The sequence below is a fragment of the Staurois parvus genome, unplaced genomic scaffold (assembly GCF_062004578.1).
Source record: "Staurois parvus isolate SC_StPar_1 unplaced genomic scaffold, SC_StPar_1.0 ptg001333l, whole genome shotgun sequence".
In the NCBI taxonomy this organism is placed as follows: Eukaryota; Metazoa; Chordata; class Amphibia; order Anura; family Ranidae; genus Staurois; species Staurois parvus.
The window spans coordinates 505,092-524,184 of NW_028319129.1; the positions used below are offsets into that span (position 1 = coordinate 505,092).

At 40.8% G+C, this 19,093-nt stretch overlaps 1 protein-coding gene across 1 annotated transcript in view; it reads right to left on the reverse strand.

Moving 5' to 3' along the window:
- Positions 1-13,089: 13,089 nt before the first annotated feature.
- Positions 13,090-19,093, reverse strand: part of HTATSF1 (HIV-1 Tat specific factor 1) — a 48,257-nt gene continuing 42,253 nt past the window's right edge. The window contains exons 8-9 of the mRNA XM_089661406.1: positions 15,625-15,762; positions 13,090-14,515 (exon numbers count right to left, since the gene is read on the reverse strand). Of these exons, the coding sequence (XP_089517532.1) occupies positions 14,228-14,515; positions 15,625-15,762 (426 nt within the window). The 3' untranslated portion in view covers positions 13,090-14,227. The remainder of the gene's footprint in view (positions 14,516-15,624; positions 15,763-19,093) is intronic.

A 19,093-nucleotide genomic window follows, 5' to 3' on the forward strand; every position in this document is an offset into this window, starting at 1 on the left:
CCTAGCCTACACCCAAACTACACCCAAAAAAGCGGCTACACACAGGTTTTTGTTACATTCATGCATAGAATGAAGGTGAAAAACCATGAGACTTTAAACCACTTTAAAGTGTTACTAAACCCAGGACTCTGCATTCATCTATCTGTTCTCCCACAGTACACAGAACATGGAAATGCAATTATTTTAGCAAATATAAACTGCTAAATACCTTTTGTCATTAGTAGTATATAGCAGTCTTGTGACTTCTATCAGTGTTCAGCTGAGCACTGGCTAAAGAAGAACTCCAGGATAGGCAAAAAAAATCACCCCTACACAAAACACTAAACAGTTAATTAAATTCTGAAAATCCTTACCATTTAGGAGAAAAGTCTGACTGAATTTTCATGACCTCATCTCTGTAATTTCAAAAATACCAGCTCTGCCAAGGGGGAGGTGTAAGAGCAGGGATTGCATCATATCCTCACCTCTTTCTCTGCAGTTAAAAGGAAACTACAGTTCCCAAATATCACAGGGAACTGTAGGGAATGTGGGCGGGTACACTAGGCCTGTACATGTTGAATGTGTCTGAGAGTCTTAAAGAAAGCATACAGGTGGTACAAACACCTAGTGCATTATCCAAGGTTTATTAAGTACAAAAAATATACTCACAATCATAGCATGTGTGTAAAGCCTATAAGGCCATAGAGATGGCCACAAGGATGGCAGAGTATCCAACTGATGGTGTGGTCGGCCTCTGGCGTGCTTCAGGGACGAATCCCTTTCCTCAGAGCTATGATATCTCTGAGGAAAGGGATTCCTCCCCGAAACACGTCAGTATGCTAGGTTTGTGAGTATATTTTTTGGCCTTTTACACTTTTAATAAACCTTGGATAATGCACTAGGTGTCTGCGCCACCTGTATGCTTTCTTCCAGTTTTTTGATCTCCTCATCTGAGGAGGGCTGCATCTCCAGAATGTTATCCATAGGCTATTCATGCTTCTAATCCCCTGGCCTTGGTTCCCTCGAGGCGCTGGAGAGTTTATACATCTGTCTGAGAGTCTTGGTCCGCCCACCACTGCAAGTGGGGTTGAATTACATCACTGCATCATGGAGAAAGAACTACAGAAGGGATGTGCCAAAGCCAGTGGGTGGGGGAACAGTAGGCATAGAAGCCACTGGTCTTACAAACAGGAAACCAAAGAGAATTAACAGTCTGATTTGAAAATGAATAGGCTATTTCAGAGCAACTACTGAGTGAACCATAATATGGATTACATATTCAGTGAAGGTAGGAAATTAGCAACAAGGACACGTAAAGACGTTGTTACCTAGAGTTCTGCTTTAACCATATCCTGACCGCCCTATAGCAGATATACTTCTACAGGGTGGCAGGGGTGCGCAAAATCACGTATATATACGTGATTTGGTGTTTCCGGGTAGGAAGTGCGCAATCACAGGGTCCCAGCCGGTGCTGCCAATCACAGAGTCCCAGCAGGTGATTACCCTCAAGCGCCCGGTGATTACCGAGGATCTCTGATGGGGAGGAGGGCTGCTTTGTTTACTAACCTGTCGGCTCGGGCACACTGCTCTGGATGGCTGTGCACAGCACAGCCATCCAGAGCAGTGTGCTTACACCAACACACCACCCCCCAGTAAAACACTCCTAACACAGTAAACCCTTTGATCGCCCCTCATATTAACCCCTTCCTGCCCAGTGCCATTAGTACAGTGTCATTGCTTTTTTTTTTAGCACTGATCAATGTATTGGTGTCAGTGGGGATTTCAGTCACACCAAGTCAGTTGCCCTCAGTGTTAGAATGCCCGCCGCAGTCCAGCTATAAGTCGCTGATCGCCACCATTACTAGTAAATAAACAAATAAATAAAATTCCAGTATATATATTGCCATTTGTAAACGCTATATCTTTCACGTAAACCAATTAATTTACATGTATTGGGATTTTTTTTTAGGAAATGTAGCAGAATACATTTTGGCCTAAATTTATGATGAAATTTGATTTTTTACATTTTTTTACTGGACATGTTTAATAGCAAAACGTCATTCTGCTCTGACTGACCTATGAGGCTGCATAACCCCTGACCCTCTGTCTGGACAGTGCTGATTGGCCCTGGGCTGATCTCATGCACCCTATCAAAGAAAAAAAACTCTCTAATACACATTAAACTAAGCATGTGCAAAGTGACTCCTAGAGCTCTGTACTGTCAGCAGATGGATTGGGGACAGTAGAAGAAGGGGAGGATCAGAGAAGACAGGAGCAGCATTTTTACATAATGCAGAGGATTAACCCCTTAGGTTAAACAATGAGTATAACACGCATGCTTTACTGCATATACAGACTGATTTTACTGTTGTGGGTTTAGTAACACTTTAAGGTGGTCCATGGATTTTGGGTCCTTCTATGTGGTTAGGCTGTGATAAAGTCACACACGTGGTATCGCCATACCCGGGGGTAGTAGAAAGTGTTTTGGACATATAACTATATGTATGCCTATACTGCATTTTATAAATATCTTATTCCTTGACAACTTTATGTAAAAAATACATATTCATTTGGTTTCCGTATTTTACAAAAATGAGACAAAAAAAATATGACATCTTTAAATGACATCTTATGCCTCTTAGAAAATACCTTTGGTTTTTCCACTGTCCTAGTGCTTCAGGGCCTTTAAAAATGTGATAGGCAGTAAGGAATTTAGATGGGTAGTTTTATGCTTCTAAAAAGCCTGAAAGTGCTCCCTGAATTTTCGGCCTCTCTATGCGGTTAGGATGTTAAAAAGTCTTACACATGTGGTATCCCCAGACTTGGGGGCGTAGCAGAATGTTTTTTTTTGGGTTTAACTGCAAGTATGCTTATGTTGTATGTAAGAAATATCTTGGTAAAATGACAACTTAAATAAAATGTTTTTTATTCACTAATTTCTTCATTTTCCAAAACATTGTGCCAACAAATTACAGCTTCATAAAATTCACCAAGCTATCTAGTAAATACTTTGGCATGTCTGCTTTCCAAAAGGGTGTCTACTTTTCCACTTTTAGGGCCTCAAGAAATAAGATAGGCAGTCAGTACAAATTGATCATATATACTGTATATACCATAGTTTGTAGACTTTATAACTTTCACATAGACTAAATATTATACACTGTTTTGAGTTATTTTGACCAATTTTATAATTTGGCCTAAATTTATGAATAAAAATTATTTATTTGCAAAATATAAACAGAAACTAAGAAAAAAAATTTTTTTTCATTTATATAGCAAAAAAAAAACTGTGGCAATTAAATATCACCAAAATAAAGCTCTGTCTCAAAAAGAGATTCATGTTTCATTTGGGTACAGTGTTCATGACTGAGTAATTGTCATTCAAAGCGTGACAGCACTGAAAACTGAGGATGAAAGGGGGTGAAAGTGTCTCATATTTAAGTGGTTAGGTAATGCATTTTTATAGAGATTTATACATATGACCAAAAAGAAGAATGACTGAGGAAGAAAGTGGAGAGAGGGATTTGGCCCTCTAAACTTTTTTTTTTTTTTTTAAATCTTAATGCCTTCTCTCAGTAACCTCCCTAGCAGTCAGATTATGTCAATATTTCTGTGCTCAAAGCAGTAATTTTTTTGCATGGAAATATGTATTTTTTTTATTGTATGCCTCTAATTTTTAGGAATAACTCACTGAAATCTGTCTGAACAAGAGTCTAGTAAACATCCCGGGTAGGATAAAACTTGAAACACGAAATCATAAATAATTTAATAAATAATCATAAAAATAATAATATAATAATACATTTAATTCAATAATATAATCAAACCAAAAACACTGAATTTTGAAATATAGCGCCAAGTTCACACATCACTGAGCAAAGTCGCAAAATCATTTTCAGTGTCTGATGACGAATTTCCCCACAAATCATTATCACTCAATTCTGCAAGTGGTTCTGATTTACTATCGCTGTTCTCTAGCCGGTCTAAAACCGCTTTTCACCTAAAGGGACGCTTTTTGGACGCCATGGACGTTTCTCAGTTTCCAGGCAGAAAGAACAGTAAAAATGCAGGCAGGGCACATAAAATGCACTAGGGACAAAGTGTATGTGAAATGCTTTGATACAGTAATGTTTTACTATGTGATTTTAGTGAATGTCACTTTTTGTCATTTTTAAATTTCCTGCTGTTCCGTCCCCCATACGTCCCGACGTCACAGGGGACGGAACTCAGATGACAGATGCTGGCAGCCGCCGGATTACATTGCCGGGGACACTGCAGGAGGGACATCGCGGGAGCGCAGGACAAGGTAAGTGATCGAGGGATCGCGGAGCAGCGCCGCATGGTAAGCCCGAGTGTAGCTCGGGGTTACCGCTTGTGGTACTGAAACTTTACCCCGAGCTACACACGGGAATACCGCCAAGGAGGTTAAGGTAAAAACACCTCCCCACTGTTTTTCCTACACCCCCCCCTCTCCCCCCAAACACTTACCCGAGTCCTGTGAGCGATCCAGCACTCTCCTGGCTACAGCTCTTCTCTCTTCACTTCCTGGTCTTACAGGAAACACAGGTAACAGTGGGAAACTGAGGCTCCTGCTACTGTCACTTATATCCAGTGAGGAGGGAGTGGCAGGTGTGGCCAGGCTACGCTGTGTGTGTCTCTGGACACACAGCCCAGCTCAGAAGCACATAGTACAAGCCTTATGATTGGGGCACCCACAGTAAGAAAGAGCAGACAGCACTTGAGGGGACTCCAGAAGAGGAATTAAAGGACCGCTTTGTGCATACGATTGCACAGAGCAGGTAAGTATAACCCTTTTATTTTTTAAAATAGGCTTTAATATTACTTGAAATGAGGGACAATTCCTAGCTATGCATCATCTGAAATTGTCACATAGTGCAGAAAGATTTAAACTGACAGAATTTAAATTAAATTAAATTTCTGCCTACAGATGATGGTTTGTTATCTTTGTGTTTAAAGCTGTATTTTAAGAATTCATACATAAATGACTAATTTATGTCACTGAGAATATACTGCCAGTCTGTTTACAACTAACATCTACCTCTTCCTCAACACATCAGTGTCATTATAAAACAACATATTTTTGCCTCCTATAAGAAGTTTTTGACCATTTCCTCTTATTTTTGCACAATAGCAGATTAAATTACTACAGTATTGTGATTATTCATCTGAGAATGTTTTTCAAAACTGAAGAAAACTCTCCCTAATGCTTTCAGTTTTCTGCTTTACAGTACAGTCTCACTGGCTTTTCCTGTCTTATCAATGCATTGTGATGTTCCATGGTAACAAGTCCTTCAAACACCTGTCAGCTTTAAACACAAGAGATCATTTATATGTAAAGTTTGCAGAGTCAGCTTCTAAAGAGTGAAAAGGTTAAGGAAAATCCTACATGTTGAGGTACCATTAGAAGTTATGTTAATACCACATGAATTAGTAAATAGAGCAATGAAATGATGTGTGTGACTTTTAAGAAAATCCTTCACATGGACCCAAGGGGTTGTGTCTGTGCTCAACGCATGATGGGCCTTAAAATGTCTAGAAACCTCAACCACAAACTGCTTTTCTTTGTTGCCTTTTTGGTCAGTTAATTGTATAACTGAAAGTGTTTTACCTCTGTTCAAGAAGTGCAAAAAAAAAAAACATTTGATCCTGTCAGAAATGATGTTCTGTCCCAGGCACTCTGCAGTGTTACTCCAGTAAGACAGCTTAAGGCTCCATGTACACGGGACGTTTGGAAAACACTTCTGAACAATGGAAACTGACTGTTATAAAACATCTGTTTAGCCACGTTTGCATACCGCGTTTATGTGTGTTTGCGTTTAGGATCGTTTAAGATAACATTAGGAGACCTTCCAAAATGCTCAGAATGCACTGAAAAACAGTTAACTATTTCAGACATTTTGAGAGAAATAGAGAGAGCAGAAGCAGAGAGAGCAGTATGTGTTGAGATTACCTGTCTTTTCTGGTTGTATTCACTATGGATCCTATCATGAGCATAATGCAGCACGTTCTACCATTTTTTCCTTCACGCAAAACCTGGAACTGACTGCACTGGTGTACCGGGTCCATTTGAATACATGGAAAACACTTTGCATGCATTTCTGATGATAAAAAAAGGTTCTGGACAGCATTTGGATATGGAACAGTTAAAAACCGCTTCTAAACGCATTTACACACATTTACAAGTGTTTGAAACACTGATAAAATCTACTCCTGAATGCAAGTTTGGTGCGTTCACAAAAATGACTGTAAACTCAAGTGCCTGCAAACGACTTTAAATGACTATTTTTACATGGACACATAGGAAAACATTAGGGAGAGTTCAGCGGCTGCTGAAAAAAATGCAGAGAAGCTCCTGAATGTGAGTTTATCAGCTGCAGTGTACATGAACCCTTAAAAACAGTCCATCATTGATCTCTCTAGCGGCTTGTACAGTACTGTGAAGTAATTCATTCTCAAATATCACAACAAAGACTCAAAAGGCTGGATTTCAGTCAACAGCTTAGAATTCACCTTCTGTTTATGATTCCAAGATTCTGTTCTAATAGAAAATAAAAGGAAAAAAACACCTACATTTTTCTCTGTTGTGAACTTTGAAGAGGACCTTCTCTACGATTCCTAAAACCAACAGTGGGGAACGAGGGCTTGTTTTACTGTTTGTTCACAATATGTAAATACTTTATCACAGTCTGTGCACAGGTTAACATTAACAGTCAATAATGAAACCTCTTTTTGAAGTGTAATAGAAATCATCCATTTTATTCTGTTTTTTCATCAGAAAAAACAAAATCCCTATACTATGAATCTGTAAAAGTAACAACTTTGTTTCTTATAACACAACTTACAATAAATACATGTAGATATCACTCTGTAGGTATTTACAATGTTGGGTTTTATGTCTGCCTAAGTAATTATTCATCAAGCTCTCCTACACACTATGGTATTTATAGAATATAAAAATATTTCTTCTCTATGAAAACATACATATTGCAAACACACAGTGGATGCAGAAAACAGTCACTACTGTTTTAGGTGGACCACCTTTGTGAAAACGAATAATGCTTTATCCTGCAGTTACCTGATCCAAACAGGAAAAAGAGCAAAGCTAATGTGCAAAGTTAGGTTACGCAGAGCAGTGCAATTACAGTGGAAGCAGTGAATGGGCTCTCTACAGTTAGGTCCATATATATTTGGACACAGGCACAATTTTCATACTTTTGGCTCTGTATGTCACCAGAATAAATTCAAACGAACAATCCAAATGAATTTGAAGTGCAGACTTTCAGCTTTAATTCAAGGGGTTGAATATAAATATCAAGTACAAATTTTAGGAACTGCAACCATTTTTATACACAGTCCCTCCATTTTCAGGGGCTCAAAAGTAATTGGACAAATGAATATAATCAAAAATAAAATGTTCATTTTTAATATTTTGTTGAGAATCCTTTACTGGCAGTGGCTGCCTGACGTCTGGGACACATGGACATTACCAAAGACTGGGTTTCCTCCTTTCTGATGCTTTGCCAGGCTCTAAGTGCAGCTGTCTTCAGTTGTTCTTTATGGGTCTTTCTGCCTTTAGTTTTGCCTTCAGCAAGTGAAATGCATGCTCAATCGGGTTGAGATCAGGTGATTGACTCGGCCTTTGCAGTATATTCCACTTCTTTTCCTTCAAAAGCTCCTTGGTTGCTTTTGCAGTGTGTTTTGGATCATTGTCCATCTGTACTGTGAAGCGATGTCCAATCAACTTTGCTGCATTTGGCTGAATCTGGGCTAACAGTATATCTCTAAACTCTGCAGAATTCATTTGGCTGCTTTTGTTTTCTGCCATATCATCAATAAACACCAATGACCCAGTGCCACTGGAAGCCATGCATGCCCATGCCATCACACTGCCTCCACCATGTTTTACAGATGACGTTGTGTGCTCTGGATCATGAGCTGTTCCAAGCCTTCTCCACACTTTTTTCTTCCTGTCATTCTGGTACAGATTAATCTTAGTTTCATCCGTTCAAAGAATGCTTTTCCAGAACTGGTCTGGCTTTTTTTAGCAAAGTCTAATCTGGCTTTTCTATTCTTTGGGCTTATGAATGATTTCCACCTTGTGGTGAACCCTCTGTATTTGCTCTTGTGAAGTCTTCTCTTGATTGTAGACTTTGACAATGCTACGCTCACTTTCTGGAAAGTGTCCTTCACTCGTCGGGATGTTGTGAATGGGTTTTTATTTACCATAGAGAGGATCCTGCGATCATTCACCACTGTCCATGCCTTTTTATGTTGCTGAGCTTACCAGTGCGTTCTCTTTCCTCAGAATGTACCAAACTGTTGATTTGGCCACTCCTAATGTTGCTGCTATCTCTCTGATGGATTTGTTTCGTTTTTGAAGCCTTACAACGGCCTATTTCACTTGCATGGACAGCTCCTCTGAACGCATGATGTAGGTTCACGGTAATAGATTCCAAATGCAAATATCACACTTAGAATCAACTCCAGACCTTTTACCTGCTTAATTGATGAAGAAATAACGAAGGCGTAGCCCACACTTGGCCATGAAACTGATTTTGATTCAACTGTCCCATTACTATTGGTCCCTTTAAAAAGGGGGATGGCTACTCTTAGGAGCTGTAATTCCTAATCCCTTCCTCCAATTTGGATGTACATACCCTCAAATTAAACCTGAGAGTGTGCACTTTCAGCCCATATCCATTAAATAACTATAGCTTGAATATGTTTTGATAAATACCTGAAAAAAACTATAATTGTGCCCGTGTCCAAATATATAGGAGCCTAACTGTATGTTCATAATTTGATCAATAACTTTACAGGGCCCCACAGAGCGTTCTTGATAACGCTTGGGTCACATTGACTTTAGCTTATATAAGAGCAGGGTGTATAGCATGCTTTTGGAAAGTTTTTTGAAGCCTTTAATGCCCCATTTTGCACTGGTTTGGTGAGATTAAACACAGATCTTAATAGGAGTGCTGTCACTTTAAATAAACTGCTAGCCAGCTTTGGCACTACTTGAATTGTGTTGAAAACCAGCTGAAGCCTGCTAACTGCTCCTTTAAAGCGACAGCCAGCATTCCCATTATCTGTTTAACCTCCCCATACAGGAACTAAAGTGTTCTTCAAAGGTTCCAAGAAAGCAGATTGATGCAAGTTTTACAAATGGTTTTCAAAAGCCTGCTGTACACACTGTTTCTATACAAACTGAAGCTGTTTCTAAACAAACTCAAATTTTTATTAATATTTTGAGCCACATGTTGCTTGCAGGGTCACCCCTGTCCATTCTCAACATAAGGGTGCATTCACACCCTAGGTGTGATTATATGCAAGAGCCCCAATAGGGGTTCCTGCGATTAGCTGCAGCCCCATTTAAAGTAATCAAAGGCTGCTGGTGCTCGCAGTTAATTGCACCCACTCACATGTAATCGCAGCATGAGCATTTACATGAGAATGAGTGTGGTTAGCTGTGAGTCAACAGCCTACTATTGCTTTCAATGCAGCTGCTGCTGTTTTATTTCCTGCTGTAGTACTCAGGGATGTTCGATTCCTACCGCCCGACGCCCTGGACATGTAGTTCCGGGCGTCAGGCAGGTAGTTTTTTTTTTCTACCTTTAGTCCTGCTGTGGGCAAGCAGAGGGCTCACCTGTCAGGTCGAAGCCCACCCTCGGCGGTGAGCCAGTCCCGGGCCCGCAGATGGGCAAGCAGAGCCCGGGACTGGCTCGCCCCCATTGCCTAGAGGGGAGGAAGGAGAGAAAACATGTCCGTACCCCTCCCCTTCTTGTCCTGAACTGGAAGTGATGTTACATCACTTCAGGGTCTCCGTTGAGAGATTCTTGGCCATGAAAGCCAGGAAAGAATGTAATGCAGTGCGATGTGCACTTAATTACATTAATTGGAGCACAGGGGAGACAAAAAATCATCACTTAGGAGACTTTGTCCTCTAGGTGATGAAAAAAAAAAAAGTAAAATAAAAATTCACAAGCACACACAAATTTAAGGTTTGACAACTTTGATATTTACTCGGTGCAACCTAATCTTTTATATTTTACAAAAAATAGGGTAATTAATTGTCTTTTTTGTGCCCTAAAATTCCCTTGTATTTTTTACTGAAATCTTGTGGTAATATCATGTGACATAAAAAATTAACTATTTTATTCTCTAGGGTCTCTGCTTTCATAAAATATATAATGTTGGGGGGTTTTATGTAATCTTCAGGCCTAAAATTATTTTTTTAAACTTGTGCAAAAAATGCAAAAATGGCTCTGGCAGCAAAAGGGATAAAGGATAAGCCCTTATCCACCCTTTCCTGAGGAGCAGCCAATTGGTGCTCATTACACTGCAAGGTCTCTCCCCTCCCTGCTAGTCCCCGGGTGCGATGCTGGAGAGAGGCAGGGACAGGAGGAAGAGATAAACAGCGCAATGTTAAAAATATAAAAAATTGAAGTCGCCATAAAGTCCCTTTTGTTTTTAAAAGCCCCAGACATTCCTAATATCACCTCTGATTTAAATACAGTTTTGGTTAAAACTGTATGTTTTTTTATCTGGACAAGTAGATTAGGGTAGTAGTTTTTTCAAAAAATTTTCCACACCCCTGCTAATGCATAAAGGCTATCCTACTAAAGGTGAGGAGACTGTTCACTTTGCATATCTTCCCCTGGCTGGTAAATAAAATTAAGATGTGTTCACGTTCATTACTCCATTTTTATGTCCATGACTGGATGTCTAAAGTGAACAGTTTCACCTTTTCACTAGGTTCAATTTCTTTAGTACATTACCCACTTTCTGGTTTCTACTCCTCTGTAGGTTTTGCAGAAATCCTTTTTTAACTGCCTCATCCCCCCCCCCCTCCCCAAAAAAACAACTTACTGTGTGGAAAAAATAGGGAAGGCCCTTTACTCCCTTTTTTAAAAAGAAAATATACGCTATTGCCAATAGTATTGGGACAACCCTCCAAATCACTGGATTCAGGTGTTCCAGTCACCTCCATGGCCACTGGTGTATACAATCAAGCACCTAGGCAGGCAGACTGCTTTTACAGACATTTGTAAAAGAATGGGTCGCTCTCAGGAGCTCAGTGAATTCAAGCGCGGTACTGTTGTACGTTGTCACCTGTGCAATAAGTCCATCTGTGGAATTTCCTTGCTAGTAAATATTCCACGGTCAAGTGTTAGTGGTATTGTAACAAAATGGAAACAAGTGGGAACAACAGCAACTCAGCCACGAAGTGGTAGGCCACATAAAATGACAGACCGGGGTCAGGGCATGCTGAAGCACACAGTACGCAGAAGTTGCCAACTTTTTGCAGTGTCAATAGCTAAAGACCTCCAAACTTCGTGTGGCCTTCAGATTAGCACAACAGTGCACAGAGAGCTTCATGGACTCTAGAGCAGTGGAGACGTATCCTCTAGAATGACCAATCACGCTTCTCTGTCTGGCACTCCAATAGATGTGTCTGGGTTTGGCGGTTGCAAGGAGAACGGTACTTACCTGATTGCATTGTGGCAAGAGTAAAGTTTGGTGGAGGGGGGATTATGGTGTGGGGTTGTTTTTCAGGGGTTGGACTTGGCCCCTTAGTTCCAGTGAAGGGAACTCTTAAGGCATCAGCATACCAAGACATTTCAGACAATTTCATGCTCCCAACTTTGTGGGAACAGTTTAGGGATGGCCCCTTCTGGTTCCAACATGACTGCGCACCAGTGCACAAAGCAATGTCCATAAAGACATGAATTAGGAGTTTGGAGTGGAGGAACTTGACTGGCCTGCAGAGAGTCCTGACCTCAACCAATACCTTTGGGATAAATTAGAGCAGAGACTGCGAGCCAGGCCTTCTCATCCAACATCAGTGCCTGACCTCACAAATGTGCTTCTGGAAGAATGTAAGCTCCACGAGCAGGGCCCTCCTACTCCTTCTGTACTGAAATGTATTGTAATTGTACTGTCTCCCTTATATTGTAAAGCGCTGCGCAAACTGTTGGCGCTATATAAATCCTGCATAATAATAATAATAACGATCAAACATTTCCATAGACACACTCATAAACCTTGTGGACAGCCTTCCTAGAAGGGTTGAAGCTGTTATAGCTGCAAAGGGTGGGCCAGCTCGAAATTGAACCCTACGGACTAAGACTGGGATGCCATTAAAAGTTCATGTCTCAATACTTTTGGCAATAGTGTATATGTTATGCTTGATTCAAATGATCCTTTCAATGCTTGTTAGATTTTAAAACCTTGTTTCTATGTACAGTTCGTAATTATATAACTGCATGGGGACAGCCATACTTGCTCATTACACACAGAGGCTCCACTTCCTGATACACACTGAGTGTGCTTTAAGTCGGCCATAAACAGGGCAATATTCTTTCCTGCAACCATGGGTTGCAGTAAAGAAAAATGCTTGATTCCCCAATCAACACAGTCTGTGTTGATGAAGGAATCCCTCCTGCAGAGCCATTGTGTCCTGCTGGGAGACCACCTTGATTACTGCTAGTGGCTATAACAGCCACTAGCTATAATCGCTTGTAAAATCAGACAGGCTGGTTGTACCCAAGTTTATCAGCTGATTACCCCAAGTTGCATTTTCTGGGAAGTTCTCCAAACAAAATTAAATTTGGTCAAACCTTAAACATTCCACATTTCAACAAAAACTACAAAAACAAATTCGCTGGAATTTTGTCATGAAACAAGATTTTTTTTTTGTAGTTTGAACTAAAACATCTTATACAACTTACATAACTAAAATAGTAACACACACTCAGCAAATGCCTTCAATTGCTAGATCCAGCACTTGATGAAAAACGGTGCTGTCGATAAAACTTTAGTGCCAATAAAAAAAAAACAAAAAAAACCAAACAACACACACAACAAGCTCAACCAGATTTTTGGGCTTTTGTAAAATACTCACACCTTACACAGCTACTCGATAAACTTGTTGCAAAATCCTGTGATTTACATTTACTTCTGAGTTACGGCAAATACCAGAGGCCAGGTGGTCAAAAAGCCTAAAGGAATTTAAACATTAGATCTTCAGGACGATTGATTTTTATTAGTTGTTATAGGGTTCTCGCCAATTAAGGCCCAGAGTGCACAACATTTAAAAAAAATGTTTATTATGGTGTAAATTTAAGCATGTTCATTTCCTTTGTACATTACAGTGAACTTGAAAAGTGAAGATTTGCTGCTGTTATTAGGGACATTTAGAAATGTTAACTGTACCCTGAAAAATATAACTTGTCTTGACCTGGCCTAACCTGTCTACTCTTGTGGTTATATTCTCATAGCTGTTTATCTGCAGTGTGAGAACTAAGGCACTGCTGCCTCTGACTGCTGGTCTCAGGAAGTTCAGAATGAGATTGGGGATGTCACAAATGTACTACTCACTTTTCTCTTTGCTGAAGGCTCTGACATGAGGAAGAAAACTCCTGTCTCTCAGGAGAGGCAAGTAATAATGGTAACTAGTCATTTGTCATCTGCTGGCTTTTTCTGGGCACACGTTCGGTTCCTCTTTAACAGAAAGCTATTAAATACTCCGGCCACCTTTGATTACCTCCTTATGAAAAGAATAGCTGCATTGATCATCATTCTTCTTCCTCTGGCTTTACTTGGGAGTCAGCGCCAAAGAACAAGTGTGTAAATTAGGAGCCCTGCCTTTATTTGGTGCATTGTACTAGGTCAGTAGTTCAAGTACAGTGTAGGGGGGGTTGGGGGAAATGGCAGTACATATACTTGTTCCATGACAGGCTCACTTTACTCTAAGCACCCCAGACATATGGAAATTGGGGCAAGGGAAAATCAGACCACAAATACAAGTTTGCCTTTAATCTGAAGTAAATGGTAAAAAAGGGACACGGAATATGATTGGTTGTCATGAACATCACCTCCATTGTTCGATTTCAAGAAAAACCCTGTGGAGATCATCTCTTCCAGTAGAATCCTGACACATTCCTTTTAAGAACAAGAATTTTTCACAAGTCTAAATATAATGAGCAAGGGCTCATACACATGGACACATTCAGGCGCACACAGCAAGAATTCAGCATATATCCATGCCACAATTGTTGGGGTATTGGCTTGTGACATGGCTGTACGGCAACACCTGTGACATCTGGATGTGGAAATATGCTAAATTCTTTGGGATATATGCCTGAATGTGTTTTTGTGCATGAGCCCTTATCCGCACAGCAAATAACTGACAGATACACAGGGTAAGATAAAAAGCATAAATTATTCCCTACAGATTTCCTTTCTCATCTTCTTCATCACTGCCACCAATGCTGCTGTCTGTAGATGCTGCATCGTCTGCAGCCTGTTCAGCCTCAGCTTTTCCTGGCAGATGGACACTGCTGTCTTTGCTGTGAGTAGACTCTGAGCCAATGTCCTTCTTTTCTAATTGTCCATTACTAGCGGGTAATGTTGTGCTGGCATTACTAACAGCCTCAGATTTTTTCTGCTTATCAGCATCGAGAAATTTCTCCCATCCCTTGAGCCTCTCTTCTCTTTCTCGAGACGTTTCTTCAATCTGTAGAAGGAAGCATTTAGTTTCTGTCAAAACTTTGCTCGGGTGGAGAGTACTACCTATTGGTTATTGAAGCAGGACCATGGGCAATATAGAAATTAAATATGTGTAGCAGACTGTCATACATTCAATTTGTTTTTGTTTTTTTTGACACCCTTCTGTAACTTTTTTTTTTATTACCTGTTGATCATGTCAGTAGTTTAGTAGTTTTATTATTTGTTCTACTTCCATGCTGCCCAGCAAAAGTAGCAGATGAAAAAAAAATGCGCTAACAAGAAAATAAGCTAGCGTTTTTCACAGCAGAGCTGAAGACAAGACATCCATCATCCTGGGACACTAGCTAGAAACGGAGGCATGCTGGCAGTGGGAAAGGTTATCCTGTGCCAGCCTACAGTTCTTGCTTGCCATTGTGGAATCCTGCTGTAGGCAGCAGTGTAATCCAAAGAATTGAGGGACTTCCAGTGGATGAAAAAGAAATGCCTGTTAACCTTCAAGGTTTCTTTGCACTTCCCAACCGGGCTATATCAGAATGACAGCTACAGCACAATCCTGCAGTTCAAGGAGAGCCTCATCCCAGAATCCCTCCTCCAGCTCACCCCCTTGGGGGGTGCATCAGGAGCGCTCTGTGACTGCAGTGTCCTTTTGACACATCTGATCACAGATCACGGTACAAGGCCAATCACAGTGGTCCATCAGTGCAGCTAATCAGTGCTGCCTCATCACTGACAGTCAGTGGTCATCAATGCAGCTTATCAGTGCAGCCTCAACAGCACACATCAGGGAAGATATTTTTTTTAATTGTCTTTTTTCGTTTGTTTAGTAAAATATTAAAAACCAAAAAAAAAAAAAACATCACCACCAAGAAAACTCGGTCTACAAAAAATAACAATTTCATATAGGTAAAGTGTTGCATGACTGCGCAATTGTCATTCAAAGTGCAACAGCGTTAAAATCTGAAAATTGGTCTTGGCAGGAAGGGGGTGAAAGTTCCCGATATTGAAGTGGTTAAACAGAACTAACAACATACTTCTAAATTCCCATTTAACAGGCCAGACTGGGAACAAATAAAAGAAGTTCATAGAAGTTTACATACACTTTATATCCCAGATTACCTGATAATCTGTAACACCATCCCACGTATCCACAATGAGCTGTCGACCACCAAACCATCTTCCATTTAATGCCAATATACAGGCATCACCTTCGTCTGCTTCTTTAAATGAGACCGATGCCACGCCATCAGGATGCCTCTAATAAAGATAATAAAATAAACAATTTTGGTACTATAGAGAAAAAACTGGCAAATGTAAAAATACATTGAAAAGAAATATAGAGACCTTACTGAAAGCTAGTTTAAAAGGAAAAGTGAAACATTTGCAAAAGGTCAAAGTGTCCACAGAATGTCAGTTGCATTACCTAGGTTCCCAGTAGTAGACATGGAGGGGAGGAAGGGTCTAGAAGGCCAGAAGAGCAGACTTGACCCTTAGCCTCGTTTATAATTAAGTTATTACTGTCCACCCTTGTTGCGAATTCACAGTCAGGATTTTTGTAACAGCCTGGTTGAAAACAGGATCAGAAGGAAAAATTTCCTTTACTGCACCAATCATATTGGATTAGCTTTTCTATCCATTTTGCCAGGCTTTTAAGAAATGCTTTAAAGACATACACCTCACTTGACAAGCTAGCTTGAAAACACAGACTACCAATCCAAGACTTTGTTCTTTCATTCTGAATTTATCCATGATCACCAGGCAACCCTACGATTTTCAATAGTAACCTAACAAGACAGTTATTCTTCAGGCTAAGAACTTTCATCTAGTTATTTTTCAGGCTAGGCTATTTATGAGGATCTTCCAAAAACAAGAAGAAAGAACTTCCCCGACGCCAAAGCTGGATTAATGAGCAACCAAGAAGGGATAACCTGGTCTTTGGTGTCATACAAATCTTGTTCATGTACTGGACTGACCTGTTCCACAATAACAGGATGTTGCATTGCAGAGGTCTAGCGTAGAACTGGACAAATGGGACTCCCTTGAAGGAGGTTACCATCAGACCCAAAGCTTTCATGCAAAAAACAGAGAGTTGGATGACTCCTGGACTAGGAAGATAAAATCTGATATTGCAGTTTGACGTTTCTCCTGTGGAAGAAACACCCTGCCCAGAGCTTTGTCCGTGACTAGACCCAAATACTCTAGATGAGGAGTTGGTCCCAGCAATGGTTTCAGAAGGTTCAGGGTTCATCAAAACTGCTGTAAGGACTGGACAGTCAAAGCAATGAAGTCATACACAGTCTGCACCGACTGTTGACTTAGTAGAAGATCATTAAGCATCCCACAATGAGGATTCAACAAGAGCACAGCAATGCTCGCACTGGACGCAGCACCTTGGGGAACACCTGAGGTGCAGACAAGAGGTCTCAAAGCAAAGCAAAGGAAACTCTGAAAAAATATAGGGACGTGCAAGTATGCATACAGAAAGTACCCCTAGTGATAGGAGGTGATGACAGATCTGCTGGATTCCATGCAAAATTTCCTAACTCGAATGAAAACACTAAGTTTTGAGACCCATAATGAAGCAACTGCCCCCTTGGGCTTTGGGACAGGAAATAGATCCTTGGAACCATTCTGCCACAAGTAGTGGGGCAATGACACCTTAAATCCAGAAGACCCAAAAGGGCTTAATGGAGATCTATTAATCTGTGCATTAACATACCAAGGCTGGATGTGAGAAACAGAGGGAAGCAGGGATCAATGCTCCCAACTTGCAGCACATGTAGACCATTCATGTAACCATGTGTCCAAGATGCAAAGTGTCCCAGTGTCCCCTAATGGTTAAAAAAAAGTCCCCCCACTTTGGAAAATGTTTGCACACCTTTATGCTGTAGTTTTGTCTGAGGATTTGGAGAACTTTAAACCCCAGACTTTGTGGTGGACTGAAAGCAAAGTGTGGGGGTCTGGACATGGATGGTGCAGGAGTGGAGAAACAAAAAGGGACAATTTATAACAGATAAACCGGAAGAATACTTTGCAGCCATTGCAATCCTTTGCTCCAAGTGTTCTATTACCAAAACTAACCACAGTAGCGACCAGTCAGTTAGGGTGTGGCAAAGCAAAGTCACAGCCAAAGTAGGGTGAAAAACAAGCACTGACAATGAGAACAAAGCTCTATAAAAGGGTTTCCATTCATTTATTGGTTGTGTCTTTAAAGACAGGATGGTGGTTGCTTTGTTAAGGCTGGGCACTGCCGGATAAACAGTGGGGCAGACCACTTTTTATCAAAGTCCTCCTCAAAGGAGTACAAAGTTAATAAGTGCTTCAGGGAACAAACATCCTATCAGGCTGCTCCAGTTTTTTACAGGCATGAACCACATCAATAAGAGCTGCAACATTAGCTTTTAATTTCAAGAAATGGCAGAAAACTGCCATTGCTCAGAGGCAAATCTTGTCAGCTGAACAACAGATTGACTCTGAATAAGACAGCCTCTGTGGTCAATCACTCAGAGGTTGCAGGCAGATCAGATACAGAATCTGCTGGGGAGGGTGCAGAAGCACGCTTGTGGCTTCCGCGGTCAAAGTCAGCAAATAACTGGGCGATTTGGGCCATAAAGTCTTGCATGACTGTAGTAAAAACTTCACCTGAGAGGGCAGAGGAACCAGCCACACGTGCCAAAGCTAATGAAGGTTTCAAAGACCGACTCTAGGATCAAAGGGCAAAATGATTCCAGACTACCAACACTAGCCACATTAGTAGTAAGCACTCTGCAAGCAATACCGGAACCATTAGTATGAGTGTGAGCTGGAGGCACCCACAGTAGAGCAGGACTGTCCCCCGTATCTAGAATCAGACATTTTGCAACCACATGGTGCTTAGCCAATGTATGGCTCAAGGTACAAGGCAGGATTCTCAGGTACTCCAAAAGCTTGTAGCAGCCGAGGGTCAGATGGCCAGAGGTGACCACAGTCACTGTAGGTGGACAGCAGGAACAGACCAAAGCTCAGTGTTCCATGTGGCTCTTTGAAAGTGGGAGCTGCAGTGAGGAGATGCTTCATTGCCATTCTATAGTGGGAAAGAGAGCACAAAGCCTGTGTGCATGACGCTCCATCCAGCAGTTGACATCAGCTCTCGGTCCCATACCCCTGCAGGGATAACCAACAGCAGTTGAGTTTGGAACAAGCCTAACACAGATCCCAGTGCCTGAAGGCCACTTCCAGGCTATTCCCATAACATTCAGACCACAAGGACCAGACACAGCACTCCAAAAGCCAGGCTGCAAATGAAGAGACCAGCTCAAACAGTGATTTAGAGTGGTGAATGAAGGAAAAAAAATTCTTGAAGACAACAAAAAATGGTGCTAGTAAAAACTGGGGACTCTTCTAGTTTTCTTTACTTTTGCTAGTATTTTAATCACAACTTTAAAAATGATCAGTTATGGACTACATAACATCTAAATCAAACTTTTATTTTGGCTTCACACTTACAGTTGTGTTCAAAATAATAGCAGTCAGACATCACTAACCTGATCAATCACTGTTTTTGGTAGAAATTATATTTCTACATGGCAAATCATTTACTAGCAGGTGT